The sequence below is a fragment of the Scomber japonicus genome, chromosome 2, assembly GCF_027409825.1.
Source record: "Scomber japonicus isolate fScoJap1 chromosome 2, fScoJap1.pri, whole genome shotgun sequence".
Taxonomy (NCBI): Eukaryota; Metazoa; Chordata; class Actinopteri; order Scombriformes; family Scombridae; genus Scomber; species Scomber japonicus.
In genome coordinates this window covers 3876662-3893444 of record NC_070579.1, presented here as the reverse complement: position 1 = coordinate 3893444, position 16783 = coordinate 3876662, and the positions used below count along the sequence as shown (strand labels likewise).

The following is a 16783-nucleotide window of genomic DNA, read 5'->3' as shown; positions in this document are numbered from 1 at the left end:
TGGAATTGACCTTAAACTTGTCTTTTTACTGCTTCAGTGTCCCTCCATGATTGATTCATTAACCTCTTCACTGGTGATGGATCCATCATGACAAACACACGTGAGGAACAACTGAAATCTATATAATCTCAAATCTATGCATCTCTATTAGGGGGGGAAACTACTTTATAAAGTTAGCTAGTTTAGTCCTGTGGTTCCAAACCTAGGAGTCGGGCCCCTCCAAAGGGTCACCAAATAAATCTGAGTGGTCGTTAGATGATAAATGGGAGAAGAGAGAAGAAAAAACTATATCCTGACACTGAAATATTGGATCATTTGAACATTAATTGAAATGAAAACATGTGAGAAGTTTAGAGGGAAAAATCAGTATTTGGTGGAGCTGTTAACAACTCATAGACATCTGAAATGTGAGCCGACTACACACTGCTGACTGGTTTCATCTTTAACAATGTGTTGTATTTTAAAAGCTTGTTATATTATCCATTGTGTCAAATCTGCATCTGAAAAGTAACTAAAGCTGTTAAATAAATGTAGTGAAGTGCTATTTGATCTATTCCTGCATGGTTTAAAGTGGTCTAGATATGAAAAAACTGTGAAAACTGCCTTTCTCACATTTTTACAAATAGAATAAAGCTTTCACAATTCTGAAACTGTGTTTTAAAGAGTCTTTGGCCACTCTGAGATAATCCAGTCCAGATTTGAGCAGTCTAGGTAGATACTACTATACTTTCTGGCAGGATATATCATTATGACCAACTTAACTATTTCTTGGATTTTGTATCACCATAGTCCCTAAATGTATAAAATACAGGGAACGGGATTCAAATCGAAAACATTTTTATGGCGGATGACCCCCAGCTACCCCCCACCCCAAAAAAACCCCACACTTCTCAGTAGTGGAGATATAAAGTAACATCAAATAGAAATACTTAAGTAAAGTAGAAATACCTCAAAAACTGTTATTCAGTAAAAGAAGCTGCAGAGAAAGCAGAAGGTGTTCAGGTCTTCATCAATCAAATGGAGTCTGTTGAGAGAAGCCTGAATGAGCTCATTGAGACGATTCTGCTAGCTCGGCGGCTAACTCGGTGGGTAACTCGGCTGCTAGCTCGGCGGCTAACTCGGCTGCTAGCTGGGCGGCTAACTCAGCTAAATGGCTAACTGTAGACTGTAGTAGTAGTAGTAGTGTGCTGATGTATTTATACCTCTACAGCAGCAGGGGGTGGCGGTTATGCTAATCACTAAATCCTGAACACAGAAATGTTGAAACACAGTTTGTGAAGCCTAGCTCCACAATTCAAATCTAAATGGTTGAAATTATTTTTACACCTTTTTTAGAAATACATTTATGACCTATTTAATGTGTTTAGAAGAAAATGTCTGAATTCACTTTACACAGACATTAACTATCTTAGAGTCCTCTCTGTAGAAATGTGTGACTGTTTATTCTGAACCATTATTATTATTATTATTATTATTAAACACAATCATAGACCACTCTATTATGTATTAATATATCATGATGTGACTTACATTATCTAGTGAAATGAGTAGTTCAGCAGGAGGTTTAAACACTAACAGGGCATTGTTATGTGATCGTCTCATTCGGAGCTGAGCCTTAAAGGTCTGATCCTAGAGTCGCCCCTAACCAGAGGCTCCATGATTAGGGTAGATTAGGGTAATGTAGGACACTTTTTGCAATTCTACCTTGTTTACCTTATTTACATATAAATCCAGTACATTATATCAACACCTTATATCATTATGAAATCCCTGAGATGTTTCCTTAGTTAAATTAAAAGACCATTTTTAGATATTCTACATATTCTTGTGCCAAATAGTTTCAGAATTTGTAGGTTTTGTAAGTGGGACATTCGTTTTTAGGCTTAGAAATACCAAATTATTAGATTATTATTAGAACATGTCTCTGAACATGTTACTATCAGACTATCACTCAACACATCTAAATAACAAAGCTGGTGGACGAGATGAGGCAGAACTGGAAATATAGGCGTAAAGTCAGACTGCAGATAAAACAGAACGTTTTTTAGTCACACAAAGCTGCACCTGAGACACATCTCTGGGTTTCTATCTTTTGAAAACTTAATTCAAGATCAAATTTTAACAACTTGTGACTCGTCTGAATCTTTGCCAACTCTGGTGAGTACAGCAGAACGTTTACTGTGTTTCAGCAGGTTTTAACATTAAACTTCATCTTACTCAGAAAGAAAAATGTGTTGTTTTTATTTCATGATGACTTTTATCAAAATGACATTTCAGTTCTGTGCAATTCAAAAATAGTCAGTAATCTTAAACTGAATAATCAAAACTTATGTAAAGACAAAGTATTTCTTGTCTTCCACACCACATACGATGGCTGTCGTCTCTTAAGGATTTTTGACATTTTGTTCTTTGCCAGTTTTCTGCCTTCCAGCCGGTTATTGGAGCCTGGCATCATTCTTGTAGTCATACTTTGATATGTTTAAGTATCTTATCAACAATGCTTTAATGACAACAAAACCTAACTTTTAATCACAATGTGTAGATATGTCTGCTGCCAGCTGTCTGCTATCTGAAGATCAGTTTCTGTGCTCCATCTGTCTGGATGTTCTTTGATATGTTTAAGTATCTTATGAAGAAAAAATTAATTAAAGCAAAATACAGAAATTGTATCTGCATGAAGTCTGAAAAGCTCTTTGAGTTGTTGTCAACCATATTTCACCTGGTTTTGTGTTTGGTGAATTAAAATTAAAGTTAAAATGTGAAATAACTGTTGATTTAACATCAACTTTGACCAGAATACATTTGTTGAATTCAATTTAAGAAAAATAAATGAATAGTTAGATGAAAACCTTAGAAGTAAAAACTGGCTGCTTTCACACTTCATTGTTTGTCAAAAACCTCAAACTTTAAACACGCATAATTACACTAAGAATCACCTTTTCACATGTCTAACTCCTCCCAGCTGTTAGATACAGAACAACCTTTACTCCATGATATCTGTTAATAACAGGAAGGAGCAACACTGGATAAACCAGACAGACAGCTTCAACGTCACTCTGCAGAAATGAAACTTAACATTAATCAGAGGGCAGCAGAGCTGCAGTCGAGTCTCTCCACTTCTGTCCAAATATAAATGAAACTGAGTTCATCAAGTCTTTCTCAACAACACAGCAGAGTCTCTGCCAAACACTGGTGAGTACAACTGATCATATTTAATGTTTCAACAACCAGCTTTAACACAGGAGACAGGAAGTTCATCTCTTTTCATTTCATACTGACACTTGTGAGATTGTTTACAGTATAACTGCAGCTGCTTTTACAGACTCAGTAAAAAACACTTTAAGTGTTTTTAAGTCTCTGTCAGTTCTCAGGACTTTTGTAAAGTGGAACTGAACCTCTGTGGTTTGGAGTTTAGCTTCGCTGCTATTTCCTGATCTTTGACTATTTACTGATCACTTCCTACAGACACACTTCACTTCCTGTAGCTGCTTCACATTAAAAGCTTTTCACTGGTGAACCACCAGGATACTTTTATTGTGAAGCAGCAACAGGAAATAAAATGTGTTTTGTCAACAAGTCAGCAAAAGCTTTGTTAGCAGTGAGATTCTTCAATAATAATTCTTCTCTACAACAAGATATGAACATATTCTGTGATATTTTATCAGTGGATCAGATTGTATTGAGTAATAGTAAAAGCACAAACAGCCACAATGAGCTGTTAGATAAAGAGCTGCAGATGAGTCTCTGACTGTAGTTTGTACAAACCAGCACACGTCCAACATTAAAGGAGAACAAAGACTTTAACCTGGCTGTGAAATACTGGAGAAAATGTTTTTATATTTTCCAGCTCTGATTAAATTGTTAAAGTTTCTCATAGCTCAATTTGATGAAAGTGCTTAATTTCTATTTTTAAACAAAAAAATCTTACTTAAAAGAAATGTCTCCTTGTCCGTCACTCTACATGTGTAGATATGTCTGCTGCCAGCTGTCTGAGATCTGAAGATCAGTTTCTGTGCTCCATCTGTCTGGATGTGTTCACTGATCCAGTCACCACACCATGTGGACACAACTTCTGTAAAAACTGCATCAGTGAACACTGGAACAGTAATGACCAGTACCTGTGTCCACTGTGTAACAAGGTTTTCAACATAAGACCTGAGCTTTACATCAATACATTGCTCTCTGAGATGGTTTCTCAGTTCAGACAGGAAGCTCAACAGAAAGCCAGCAGCAGCAGCTCAGAGCAACAAGCTGCCAAACCAGGAGAAGTTCCCTGTGACGTCTGTACTGGAACCAAACTGAAGGCCCTGAAGTCCTGTCTGGTGTGTCTGACCTCCTACTGTGAGACTCACCTGGAGCCTCATCTGACAAAGTCAGTCCTGAAAAGACATCAGCTGATGGACCCTGTGGAGAACCTGGAAGACAGGATGTGTATGAAGCACGATAAACCTCTGGAGCTGTTCTGTAAGACCGACCAGACATGTGTCTGCATGCTCTGCTCTGTTTTAGACCACAAGACACATGAGTTTGTTCCTCTGAAAGAAGAATATGAAGGAAAGAAGGCAGAGCTGGGGAAGACAGAGGCTGAAATTCAGGAGATGATCCAGAAGAGACGACTGAAGATTGAAGAGATCAAACACTCAGTTGACCTCAGTAAGGAAGCTGCAGACAGAGAGAAAGCAGAAGGTGTTCAGGTCTTCACCGCTCTGAAGGAGTCTGTTGAGAGAAGCCTGAATGAGCTCATTGAGATGATTGAAGAGAAGCAAAGAACAACAGAGAAACAGGCTGAAGACTTCATCAAAGAGCTGGAACAGGAAATCTCTGAGCTGAAGAAGAGAAGCTCTGAGGTGGAGAAGCTCTCACACTCTGAAGACCACCTCCACCTCCTCCAAAACTTCCCATCCCTGAAAGCTGCTCCACCCACCAAAGACTGGACAGAGGTCAGCGTCCGTCCATCATCATATGAGGGGACTGTGGTGAAAGCTGTAGCTCAGCTGGAGGAGACGCTCAGTAAACAGATGAAGAAACTGTATGAGGCTGAGCTGAAGAGGGTCCAGCAGTATGCAGTGGATGTGACTCTTGATCCTGATACAGCATATCCTGATCTCATCCTGTCTGATGATGAGAAACAAGTATATCATGGTGATATGAGGAAGAATCTCCCAGACAACCCAGAGAGATTTTCTGTTTGTTGCTGTGTGTTAGGAAAGCAGAGTTTGTCTTCAGGCAGATTTTACTTTGAGGTTCAAGTTAAAGAGAAGACTGAGTGGGATTTAGGAGTGGCCAGAGAGTCGATCAACAGGAAGGGACAAATCACAGCGAGCCCAGAGGATGGTTACTGGACTATATGGTTGAGAAATGGAAATGAGTACAAAGCTCTTGCTGGCCCTTCACGCCGTCTCTCTCTTCAGTCTCCTCCTCAGAAGGTGGGGGTGTTTGTGGATTATGAGGAGGGTCTGGTCTCCTTTTATGACGTAGATGCTGCAGCTCTTATCTACTCCTTTACTGGCTGCTCCTTCACTGAGAAACTCTACCCATTCTTCAGTCCCTGTCTTAATGATAGTGGTAAAAACTCTGCCCCTCTGATCATCTGTCCTGTCAATCAAACTGTCTGAGTCAATACCAGGATGCTGATTGATAAGAAACCAAAAATGATTAATTTTAAATGAAAAGATTTACTGTCATTAAAGTCTGTGTAAAGTAAGAATAAATATGTGTTCTGAGTTTGACATACCACAGAAAAGTGTGTTGTTAACCACCCTGCCAAATTTGAATGATTAAAAAAATCACCAAATATATGAAATTAGGCTTCAAAGTTGTGTAAAAATCAGCTGAAGCCCCGCCCCCTACCAAGTGTCACCTGTCAATCAAAGTCACCACCTCTACCAGAAACATGGACGCTACGTCTTGAGAGCTTTTTGCTGCTAACTCAGCTGCTAGCTCGGTGGCTAACTCGGCGGCTACCTCGGCGACTAACTCGGCTGCTAGCTCGGCGGCTACCTCGGCGACTAACTCGGCTGCTAGCTCGGTGGCTAACTCAGCTAACTGGCTAACTGTAGACTGTAGTAGTAGTAGTAGTAGTAGTGTGTGCTGAATGTATTTCTACCTCTACAGCAGCAGGGGCGGGTTTATGCTAATCACTAAATCCTGAACACAGAAATCTTGAAACACAGTTTGTGAAGCATAGCTCCACAATTCAAATCTAAATGGTTGAAATGCTTTTTACACCTTTTTTAGAAATACATTTATGACCAATTTAATGTGTTTAGAAGAAAATGTCTGAATTCACTTTACACAGACATTAACTATCTTAGAGTCCTCTCTGTAGAAATGTGTGACTGTTTATTCTGAACCATTATTGTTATTATTAAACACAATAATAGACCACTCTACTATGTATTAATATATCATGATGTAATTTACATTATCTAGTGAAATGAGTAGTTCAGCAGGAGGTTTAAACACTAGCAGGGCATTGTTACGTGATCGTCTCATTCGGAGCTGAGCCTTAAAGGTCTGATCCTAGAGTCGCCCCTAACCAGAGGCTCCATGATTAGGGTAGATTCGAGTAATGTAGGACACTTTTTGCAATTCTGCCTTGTTAACCTTATTTACATATAAATCCAGTACTTTATATCAACACCTTATATCATTATGAAATCCCTGAGATGTTTCCTTAGTTGAATTAAAAGACCATTTTTAGATATTGTACATATTCTTGAGCCAAATTGTTTCAGAATTTGTAGGTTTTGTAAGTGGGACATTCGTTTTTAGGATGAGAAATACCAAATTATTAGATTATTATTAGGACATGTCTCTGAACATGTTACTATCACACTATCACTAAACACATCTAAATAACAAAGCTGGTGGACGAGATGAGGCAGAACTGGAAATATAGGCGTAAAGTCAGACTGCAGATAAAACAGAACATTTTACAGTGACACGAAGCTGAACCTGAGACACATCTCTGGGTTTCTATCTTTTGAAAACTTAATTCAAGATCAAATTTTAACAACTTGTGACTCGTCTGAATCTTTGCCAACTCTGGTGAGTACAGCAGAACGTTTACTGTGTTTCAGCAGGTTTTAACATTAAACTTCATCTCACTCAGAAAGAAAAATGTGTGGTTTTTATTTCATGATGACTTTTATTAAAATGACATTTCAGTTCTGTGCAATTCAAAAATAGTCAGTAATCTTAAACTGAATAATCAAAACTTATGTAAAGACAACGTATTTCTTGTCTTCCACACCACATACGATGGCTGTCGTCTCTTAAGGATTTTTGACATTTTGTTCTTTGCCAGTTTTCTGCCTTCCAGCCTGTTATTGGAGCCTGGCATCATTCTTGTAGTCATACTTTGATATGTTTAAGTATCTTATCAACAATGCTTTAATGACAACAAAACCTAACTTTTATTCACAATGTGTAGATATGTCTGCTGCCAGCTGTCTGCTATCTGAAGATCAGTTTCTGTGCTGCATGTGTCTGGATGTTCTTTGATATGTTTAAGTATCTTATGAAGAAATAATTAATTAAAGCAAAATACAGAAATTGCATCTGCATGAAGTCAGAAAAGCTCTTTGAGTTGTTGTCAACCATATTTCACCTGGTTTTGTGTTTGGTGAATTAAAATGAAAGTTAAAAATGTGAAATAACTGTTGATTTAACATCAACTTTGACCAGAATACATTTGTTAAATTCAACTTAAGAAAAATAAATGAATAGTTAGATGAAAACCTTTAGAAGTAAAAACTGGCTGCTTTCACATTTCATTGTTTGGCTGTTAAAATCCTCAAACTTTAAACATGCATAATTACACTAAGAAACACCTTTTCACATGTCTAACTCCTCCCACCTGTTAGATACAGAACAACCTTTACTCCATGATATCTCATAATAAACCTGTTCATGACAGGAAGGAGCAACACTGGAAAAACTAGACAGACAGCTGCAACGTCACTCTGCAGAAATGAAACTGAAAGTTAATCAGAGGACAGCAGAGCTGCAGTCGAGTCTCTCCACTTCTGTCCAAATATAAATGAAACTGAGTTCATCAAGTCTTTCTCAACAACACAGCAGAGTCTCTGCCAAACACTGGTGAGTACAACTGATCATATTTAATGTTTCAACAACCAGCTTTAACACAGGAGACAGGAAGTTCATCTCTTTTCATTTCATACTGACACTTGTGAGATTGTTTACAGTATAACTGCAGCTGCTTTTACAGACTCAGTAAAAAACACTTTAAGTGTTTTTAAGTCTCTGTCAGTTCTCAGGACTTTTGTAAAGTGGAACTGAACCTCTGGTTTGGAGTTTAGCTTCACTGCTATTTCCTGATCTTTGACTATTTACTGATCACTTCACTCTTCACTTCCTGTAGCTGTTTCATATTAAAAGCTTTCCACTGGTGAACCAGCAGGACACTTTTATTGTGAAGCAGCAACAGGAAATAAAATGTGTTTGTCACCAAGTTAGGAAAAGCTTTGTTAGCAGTGAGATTCTTCAATAATAATTCTTCTCTACAACAAGATATGAACATATTCTGTGATATTTTATCAGTGGATCAGATTGTATTGAGTAATAGTAAAAGCACAAACAGCCACAATGAGCTGTTAGATAAAGAGCTGCAGATGAGTCTCTGACTGTAGTTTGTACAAACCAGCACATGTCCAACATTAAAGATGAATAAAGTTATGAAATTAAAATAAAATTCTAATTTATTTTACCTAACATTAAGCACTTTATTTAAACAGTAACCATACAGCTTCCTTTTTAATCAAATACAATGATAATGACCTTCTCTTCTTTCACTCTACATGTGTAGATATGTCTGCTGCCAGCTGTCTGCTATCTGAAGATCAGTTTCTGTGCTCCATCTGTCTGGATGTGTTCACTGATCCAGTCAGCACACCATGTGGACACAACTTCTGCAAAAACTGCATCAATGAACACTGGAACAGTAATGACCAGTACCTGTGTCCAATGTGTAAAGAGGTCTTCTACACAAAACCTGACTTAAAGGTCAACACATTGCTCACTGAGGTTGTTTCTCAGTTCAGACAGGAAGCTCAACAGAAAGCCAGCAGCAGCAGCTCAGAGCAACAAGCTGCCAAACCAGGAGAAGTTCCCTGTGACGTCTGTACTGGAACCAAACTGAAGGCCCTGAAGTCCTGTCTGGTGTGTCTGACCTCCTACTGTGAGACTCACCTGGAGCCTCATCTGACAATGTCAGGTCTGAAAAGACATCAGCTGATCGATCCTGTGGAGAACCTGGAAGACAGGATGTGTATGAAGCATGATAAACCTCTGGAGCTGTTCTGTAAGACCGACCAGACATGTGTCTGCATGCTCTGCTCTGTTTTAGACCACAAGACACATGAGTTTGTTCCTCTGAAAGAATAATATGAAGGAAAGAAGGCAGAGCTGGGGAAGACAGAGGCTGAAATTCAGAAGATGATCCAGAAGAGACGACTGAAGATTCAAAAGATCAAACACTCAGTTGACTTCAGTAAGGAAGCTGCAGACAGAGAGAAAGCAGAAGGTGTTCAGGTCTTCACCGCTCTGATGGAGTCTGTTGAGAGAAGCCTGAATGAGCTCATTGAGACGATTGAAGAGAAGCAAAGAACAACAGAGAAACAGGCTGAAGACTTCATCAAAGAGCTGGAACAGGAAATCTCTGAGCTGAAGAAGAGAAGCTCTGAGGTGGAGAAGCTCTCACACTCTGAAGACCACCTCCACCTCCTCCAAAACTTCCCGTCCCTGAAAGCTGCTCCACCCACCAAAGACTGGACAGGGGTCAGCGTCTGTCCATCATATGAGGGGACTGTGGTGAAAGCTGTGGCTCAGCTAGAGAAGACGCTCAGTAAACAGATGAAGAAGCTGCTTGCTGAGGTTAAGCTGAAGAGGATCCAGCAGTATGCAGTGGATGTGACTCTTGATACTGATACAGCACATCCTAAACTCATCCTGTCTGATGATGGGAAACAAGTAAAACATGGTGATGTGTGGAAGAATCTCCCAGACAACCCAGAGAGATTTACTCGTTATCACTGGGTTTTAGGAAAGCAGAGTTTCTCTTCGGGCAGATTTTACTTTGAGGTTCAAGTTAAAGAGAAGACTGGCTGGACTTTAGGAGTGGCCAGAGAGTCGATCAACAGGAAGGGAAAAATCACAGTGAGACGTCACAACGGTTTCTGGACTATACGGTTGAGAAATGTAAATGAGTACAAAGTTAATAATAGCCCTCCAGTCGATCTCTCTCTGAAGTCTCGTCCTCAGAAGGTGGGGGTGTTTGTGGATTATGAGGAGGGTCTGGTCTCCTTTTATGATGTAGATGCTGCAGCTCTTATTTACTCCTTTACTGGCTGCTACTTCATTGAGAAACTCTACCCATACTTCAGTCCCTGTTTTAATGATGGTGGTAAAAACTCCGCCCCACTGATCATCTGTCCTGTCAATCAAACTGCCTGAGTCAATACCAGGATGTTGATTGGTTAGAGACCAAAAATGATCAATTTTCAATGAAAAGATTTACTGTCATTAAAGTCTGTGTAAAGTAAGAATAAATATGTGTTCTGAGCAGAGGTGGAAAGAGTACTGAAATATTTGACTCAAGTAAAAGTACCACTACTTTGATGAAATTTTACTTGAGTACAAGTAAAAGTACTGGTCTAAAAATATACTCAAGTAAAAGTAAAAAGTAGCTTGTTAAAAAAATACTTTGAGTAAAAGTTACTTAGTTACTTTTATAACGGGGGTGGGGGGCTGTAGGACAAAGTGATGGCTCATAAATCTCTAACTAGTTGTTTTAATTAAAGATAAAGGTATACATTTACAAATTCAGCTTCAATGACAAAATATGTCGACACACAACATTTAAAACATTTACGGAGATATGTGTCATTTTAGTGAAGACCATCCCATAAAACATTTTCAAATCACACAACCATTAAATTGAAGGTGGCATAATTGTGGATTCTGTAAACCCGGAGCGAGAAGAATTTTAGAATTTTTTTTGTTGGATTTTCTAACACCCCTAAAGTTGATCTCAGCACCCCTAAAAATAAATGATAAAACCTCCATAGTCTCTAAATATTGTGTGGGAAACACTGAATGATTATTGGGGTTTTTTAAAACACTTGCAGGGCATTGAATGTCAAATTCTCATTAGGAGCTGAGCCCCTCTAAAGCTCTGATCCTATTCCTACAATCACCCCGTTGTAAACCAACAGTCATACTGCATATCTATGAATCACTACGGGTCAAAGTCACAAAAGCAATAACTTTTCTTTAAATGACCCAAAGAAGACCAAACTTTTAAGTACCCATGTTTAAAAGGCTGTGCCCCTGTGCAGCTTTCGCTCAATTCTCTCATTTCCGACGCTGTCCTTTACATGTGAACGCATCATGCTCAATGCCTCGTCCTACACGAAGAGTGAGACAGATGACAGCACAACGTCTAATCGCGACTAATGGACATTTCTTTTAGAGTTTGTTGTGTTGTGTTAGAGTTTATATGTCGCTATGAGAGCTAGCTGCCAGGTGTAACAGGCTGCATGAATGTTAAGTCATTGTATCATGCTGGTTAATGATTCTGTACGATACTCTTTGCTTTAAAAAAAACATTCGGCCAACATTTTTTACTCAGTAACGGATGTGATTTAAAATGTAGCGAAGTACAATACTTCACACAAAACATACTTAAGTAAAAGTAAAAGTACAGATTTTTAAAACAACTTTAAAAAGTACAAGTACACAAAAAAGCTACTCAATTACAGTAACGTGAGTAAATGTAATTCGTTACTTTCCACCTCTGGTTCTGAGTTTGACATACCACAGAAAAGTGTGTTGTTAACCACCCTGCCAAATTTGAATGATTAAAAAAATCACCAAATATATGAAATTAGGTCCAAAGTTGTGTAAAAATCAGATGAAGCCCCGCCCCCTACCAAGTGTCACCAGTTAATCAAAGTCACCACCTCTACAAGAAACATGGACGCTACATCTTGAGAGCTTTTTGCTGCTAACTCGGCTGCTAGCTCGGCTGCTAACTCGGCGGCTAACTCGGCTGCTAGCTCTAACTGTAGACTGTAGTAGTAGTAGTGTGTGCTGAATGTATTTCTACCTCTACAGCAGCAGGGGCGGGTTTATGCTAATCACTAAATCCTGAACACAGAAATCTTGAAACACAGTTTGTGAAGCCTAGCTCCACAATTCACCTTAAAGGTCTGATCCTAGAGTCGCCCCTAACCAGAGGCTCCATGATTAGGGTAGATTAGGGTAATGTAGGACACTTTTTGCAATTCTGCGTTGTTTACCTTATTTACATATAAACCCAGTACTTTATATCAACACCTTATATCATTATGAAATCCCTGAGATGTTTCCTTAGTTAAATTAAAAGACCATTTTTAGATATTGTACATATTCTTGAGCCAAATTGTTTCAGAATGTGTAGGTTTTGTAAGTGGGACACTCATTTTTAGGCTTAGAATAACAAATTACTAGATTATTATTAGAACATGTCTCTGAACATGTTACTATCAGACTATCTCTAAACACATCTAAATAACAAAGCTGGTGGACGAGGTGAGGCAGAACTGGAAATATAGGCGTAAAGTCAGACTGCAGATAAAACAGAACGTTTTTCAGTGACACAAAGCTGCACCTGAGACACATCTCTGGGTTTCTATCTTTTGAAAACTTAATTCAAGATCAAATTTTAACAACTTGTGACTCGTCTGAATCTTTGCCAACTCTGGTGAGTACAGCAGAACGTTTACTGTGTTTCAGCAGGTTTTAACATAAAACTTCATCTTACTCAGAAAGAAAAATGTGTGGTTTTTATTTCATGATGACTTTTATCAAAATGACATTTCAGTTCTGTGCAATTCAAAAATAGTCAGTAATCTTAAACTGAATAATAAAAACTTCTGTAAAGACAAAGTCCTTCTTGTCTTCCACACCACGTACGATGGCTGTTGTCTCTTAAAGATCTTTGACATTTTGTTCTTTGCCAGTTTTCTGTCTTCCAGCCTGTTATTGGAGCCTGGCATCATTCTTGTATCATACTTTGATATGTTTAAGTATCTTATCAACAATGCTTTAATGACAACAAAACTTAACTTTTATTCACAATGTGTAGATATGTCTGCTGCCAGCTGTCTACGATCTGAAGATCAGTTTCTGTGCTCCATGTGTCTGGATGTTCTTTGATATGTTTTAAGTATCTTATGAAGAAATAATTAATTAAAGCAAAATACAGAAATTGCATCTGCATGAAGTCTGAAAAGCTCTTTGAGTTGTTGTCAACCATATTTCACCTGGTTTTGTGTTTGGTGAATTAAAATAAAAGTTAAAAATGTGAAATAACTGTTGATTTAACATCAACTTTGACCAGAATACATTTGTTAAATTCAACTTAAGAAAAATAAATGAATAGTTAGATGAAAACCTCAGCAGTAAAAACTGGCTGCTTTCACACTTCATTGTTTGGCTGTCAAAAACCTCAAACTTTAAACACGCATAATTACACTAAGAAACACCTTTTCACATGTCTAACTCCTCCCAGCTGTTAGATACAGAACAACCTTTACTCCATGATATCTCATAATAAACCTGTTCATGACAGGAAGGAGCAACACTGGAAAAACTAGACAGACAGCTTCAACGTCACTCTGCAGAAATGAAACTGAAAGTTAATCAGAGGACAGCAGAGCTGCAGTCGAGTCTCTCCACTTCTGTCCAAATATAAATTAAAGTGAGTTCATCAAGTCTTTCTCAACAACACAGCAGAGTTTCTGCCAAACACTGGTGAGTACAACTGATCATATTTAATGTTTCAACAACCAGCTTTAACACAGGAGACAGGAAGTTCATCTCTTTTCATTTCATACTGACACTTGTGAGATTGTTTACAGTATAACTGCAGCTGCTTTTACAGACTCAGTAAAAAACACTTTAAGTGTTTTTAAGTCTCTGTCAGTTCTCAGGACTTTTGTAAAGTGGAACTGAACCTCTGTGGTTTGGAGTTTAGCTTCACTGCTATTTCCTGATCTTTGACTATTTACTGATCACTTCCTACAGACACATTCTGTTTCCTGTAGCTGTTTCACATTAAAAGCTTGTCACTGGTGAACCAGCAGGACACTTTTATTGTGAAGCAGCAACAGGAAATAAAATACGTTTGTCATCAAGTCAGCAAAAGCTTTGTTAGCAGTGAGATTCTTCAATAATAATTCTTCTCTACAACAAGATATGAACATATTCTGTGATATTTTATCAGTGGATCAGATTGTATTGAGTAATAGTAAAAGCACAAACAGCCACAATGAGCTGTTAGATAAAGAGCTGCAGATGAGTCTCTGACTGTAGTTTGTACAAACCAGCACACGTCCAACATTAAAGATGAATAAAATTATGAAATTAAAATAAAATTCTAATTTATTTTACCTAATATTAAGCACTTTATTTAAACAGTAACCATACAACTTCTGTTTAAATCAAATACAATGATAATGACCTTCTCTTCTTTCACTCTACATGTGTAGATATGTCTGCTGCCAGCTGTCTGCTATCTGAAGATCAGTTTCTGTGCTCCATCTGTCTGGATGTGTTCACTGATCCAGTCACCACACCATGTGGACACAACTTCTGCAAAAACTGCATCAATGAACACTGGAACAGTAATGTCCAGTATCTGTGTCCACTGTGTAAAGAGGTTTTCTACACAAAACCTGACATGAAGGTCAACACTTTCATCTCTGAGATGGTTTCTCAGTTCAGACAGGAAGCCAGCAGCAGCAGCTCAGAGCAACAAGCTGCCAAACCAGGAGAAGTTCCCTGTGACGTCTGTACTGGAACCAAACTGAAGGCCCTGAAGTCCTGTCTGGTGTGTCTGACCTCCTACTGTGAGACTCACCTGGAGCCTCATCTGACAGCTTTAAGTCTGAAAAGACATCAGCTGATGGACCCTGTGGAGAACCTGGAAGACAGGATGTGTATGAAGCACGATAAACCTCTGGAGCTGTTCTGTAAGACCGACCAGACATGTGTCTGCATGCTCTGCTCTGTTTTAGACCACAAGACACATGAGTTTGTTCCTCTGAAAGAAGAATATGAAGGAAAGAAGGCAGAGCTGGGGAAGACAGAGGCTGAAATTCAGGAGATGATCCAGAAGAGACGACTGAAGATTCAAGAGATCAAACACTCAGTTGACCTCAGTGAGGAAGCTGCAGACAGAGAGAAAGCAGAAGGTGTTCAGGTCTTCACCGCTCTGATGGAGTCTGTTGAGAGAAGCCTGAATGAGCTCATTGAGACGATTGAAGAGAAGCAAAGAACAACAGAGAAACAGGCTGAAGACTTCATCAAAGAGCTGGAACAGGAAATCTCTGAGCTGAAGAAGAGAAGCTCTGAGGTGGAGAAGCTCTCACACTCTGAAGACCACCTCCACCTCCTCCTAAACTTCCCGTCCTTGAAAGCTGCTCCACCCACCAAAGACTGGACAGAGGTCAGCGTCCGTCCATCATCATATGAGGGGACTGTGGTGAAAGCTGTGGCTCAGCTGGAGGAGACGCTCAGTAAACAGATGAAGAAGCTGCTCGAGCTGAAGAGGGTCCAGCAGTATGCAGTGGATGTGACTCTTGATCCTGATACAGCACATCCTAATCTCATCCTGTCTGATGATGGGAAACAAGTATATGAAAGTAATATGAAGAAGAATCTCCCCAAAAACCCAGAGAGATTTTCTTCTTGTCCCTGTCTGTTAGGAAAGCAGAGTTTGTCTTCAGGCAGATTTTACTTTGAGGTTCAGGTTAAAGAGAAGACTAAATGGACTTTAGGAGTGGCCAGAGAGTCAATCAACAGGAAGGGAAAAGTCACACTAGGTACTCAGTATGCTAACTGGACTATATGGTTGAGAAATGGAAATGAGTATAAAGCTCTTGATGATCCTTCAGTCCGTCTCTCTCTGAAGTCTCAGCCTCAGAAGGTGGGGGTGTTTGTGGATTATGAGGAGGGTCTTGTCTCCTTTTATGACGTAGATGCTGCAGCTCTTATCTACTCCTTTACTGGCTGCTCCTTCACTGAGAAACTCTACCCATTCTTCAGTCCCTGTCTTAATGATGGTGGTATAAACTCCGCCCCTCTGATCATCTGTCCTGTCAATCAAACTGTCTGAGTCAATATCAGGATGCTGATTGATTAGAGACCAAAAAGGATCAATTTTAAATGAAAAGATTTACTGTCATTTAAGTCCGTGTAAAGTAAGAATAAATATGTGTTCTGAGTTTGACATACCACAGAAAAGTGTGTTGTTAACCACCCTGCCAAATTTGAGTGATTAAAAAATCGCCAAATATATGAAATTAGGCTTCAAAGTTGTGTTAGTCTCTTTCTCTGCTCCCAAACGCTGAAGCCCCGCCTCCTACCAACTGTCACCAGTTAATCAAAGTCACCACCTCTACCAGAAACATGGACGCTACGTCGTGAGAGCTTTTTGCTGCTAACTCAGCTGCTAGCTCGGTGGCTAACTCGGCGGATAGCTCGGTGGCTAACTCGGCTGCTAGCTCGGCTGCTAACTCGGGGGCTAACTCAGCTAACTGGCTAACTGTAGACTGTAGTAGTAGTAGTGTGTGCTGAATGTATTTATACCTCTACAGCAGCAGGGGCGGGTTTATGCTAATCACTAAATCCTGAACACAGAAATGTTGAAACACAGTTTGTGAAGCCTAGCTCCACAATTCAAATGTAAATGGTTGAAATGCTTTTTACACCTTTT

The 16783-nt window shown here is 39.1% G+C and overlaps 3 protein-coding genes and 1 pseudogene across 5 annotated transcripts in view; 3 read left to right on the top strand and 1 right to left on the bottom strand.

The window, feature by feature from the left end:
* Nucleotides 1-16783, bottom strand: part of LOC128376266 (E3 ubiquitin-protein ligase TRIM39-like) — a 230296-nt gene continuing 213513 nt past the window's right edge. Inside the window, exon 2 of the mRNA XM_053336402.1 lies at nt 1-16. The gene's annotated coding sequence lies outside the window, so the exon portion shown is untranslated. The remainder of the gene's footprint in view (nt 17-16783) is intronic.
* LOC128376429 (E3 ubiquitin-protein ligase TRIM21-like) lies at nt 3969-5780 on the top strand. 3 transcript variants are annotated; one of them, XM_053336415.1, is made up of 2 exons: nt 3972-4198; nt 4235-5780. In XM_053336415.1, exons 1-2 carry the CDS (start codon nt 3972-3974, stop codon nt 5613-5615), a joined length of 1608 nt encoding a protein of 535 aa, XP_053192390.1. In that variant the 3' UTR covers nt 5616-5780. The 3 variants fall into 3 exon arrangements, with proteins under 3 accessions (XP_053192392.1, XP_053192390.1, XP_053192391.1); XM_053336416.1 differs by having other exon boundaries at nt 3972-4653; nt 4777-5780; XM_053336417.1 differs by having other exon boundaries at nt 3969-5780.
* Nucleotides 8833-10476, top strand: LOC128379438 (E3 ubiquitin-protein ligase TRIM39-like; annotated as a pseudogene).
* On the top strand, nt 14558-16327 carry LOC128376324 (E3 ubiquitin-protein ligase TRIM39-like). Its single transcript, XM_053336406.1, has one exon. It carries the CDS (start codon nt 14558-14560, stop codon nt 16181-16183), a length of 1626 nt encoding a protein of 541 aa, XP_053192381.1. The 3' UTR covers nt 16184-16327.

What these genes read in the sequence shown, in the direction of transcription:
- LOC128376429 (XM_053336417.1), top strand. Translation starts at nt 3,972, where the DNA reads ATGTCTGCTGCCAGCTGTCTGAGATCTGAAGATCAGTTTCTGTGCTCC.
- LOC128376324 (XM_053336406.1), top strand. Translation starts at nt 14,558, where the DNA reads ATGTCTGCTGCCAGCTGTCTGCTATCTGAAGATCAGTTTCTGTGCTCC.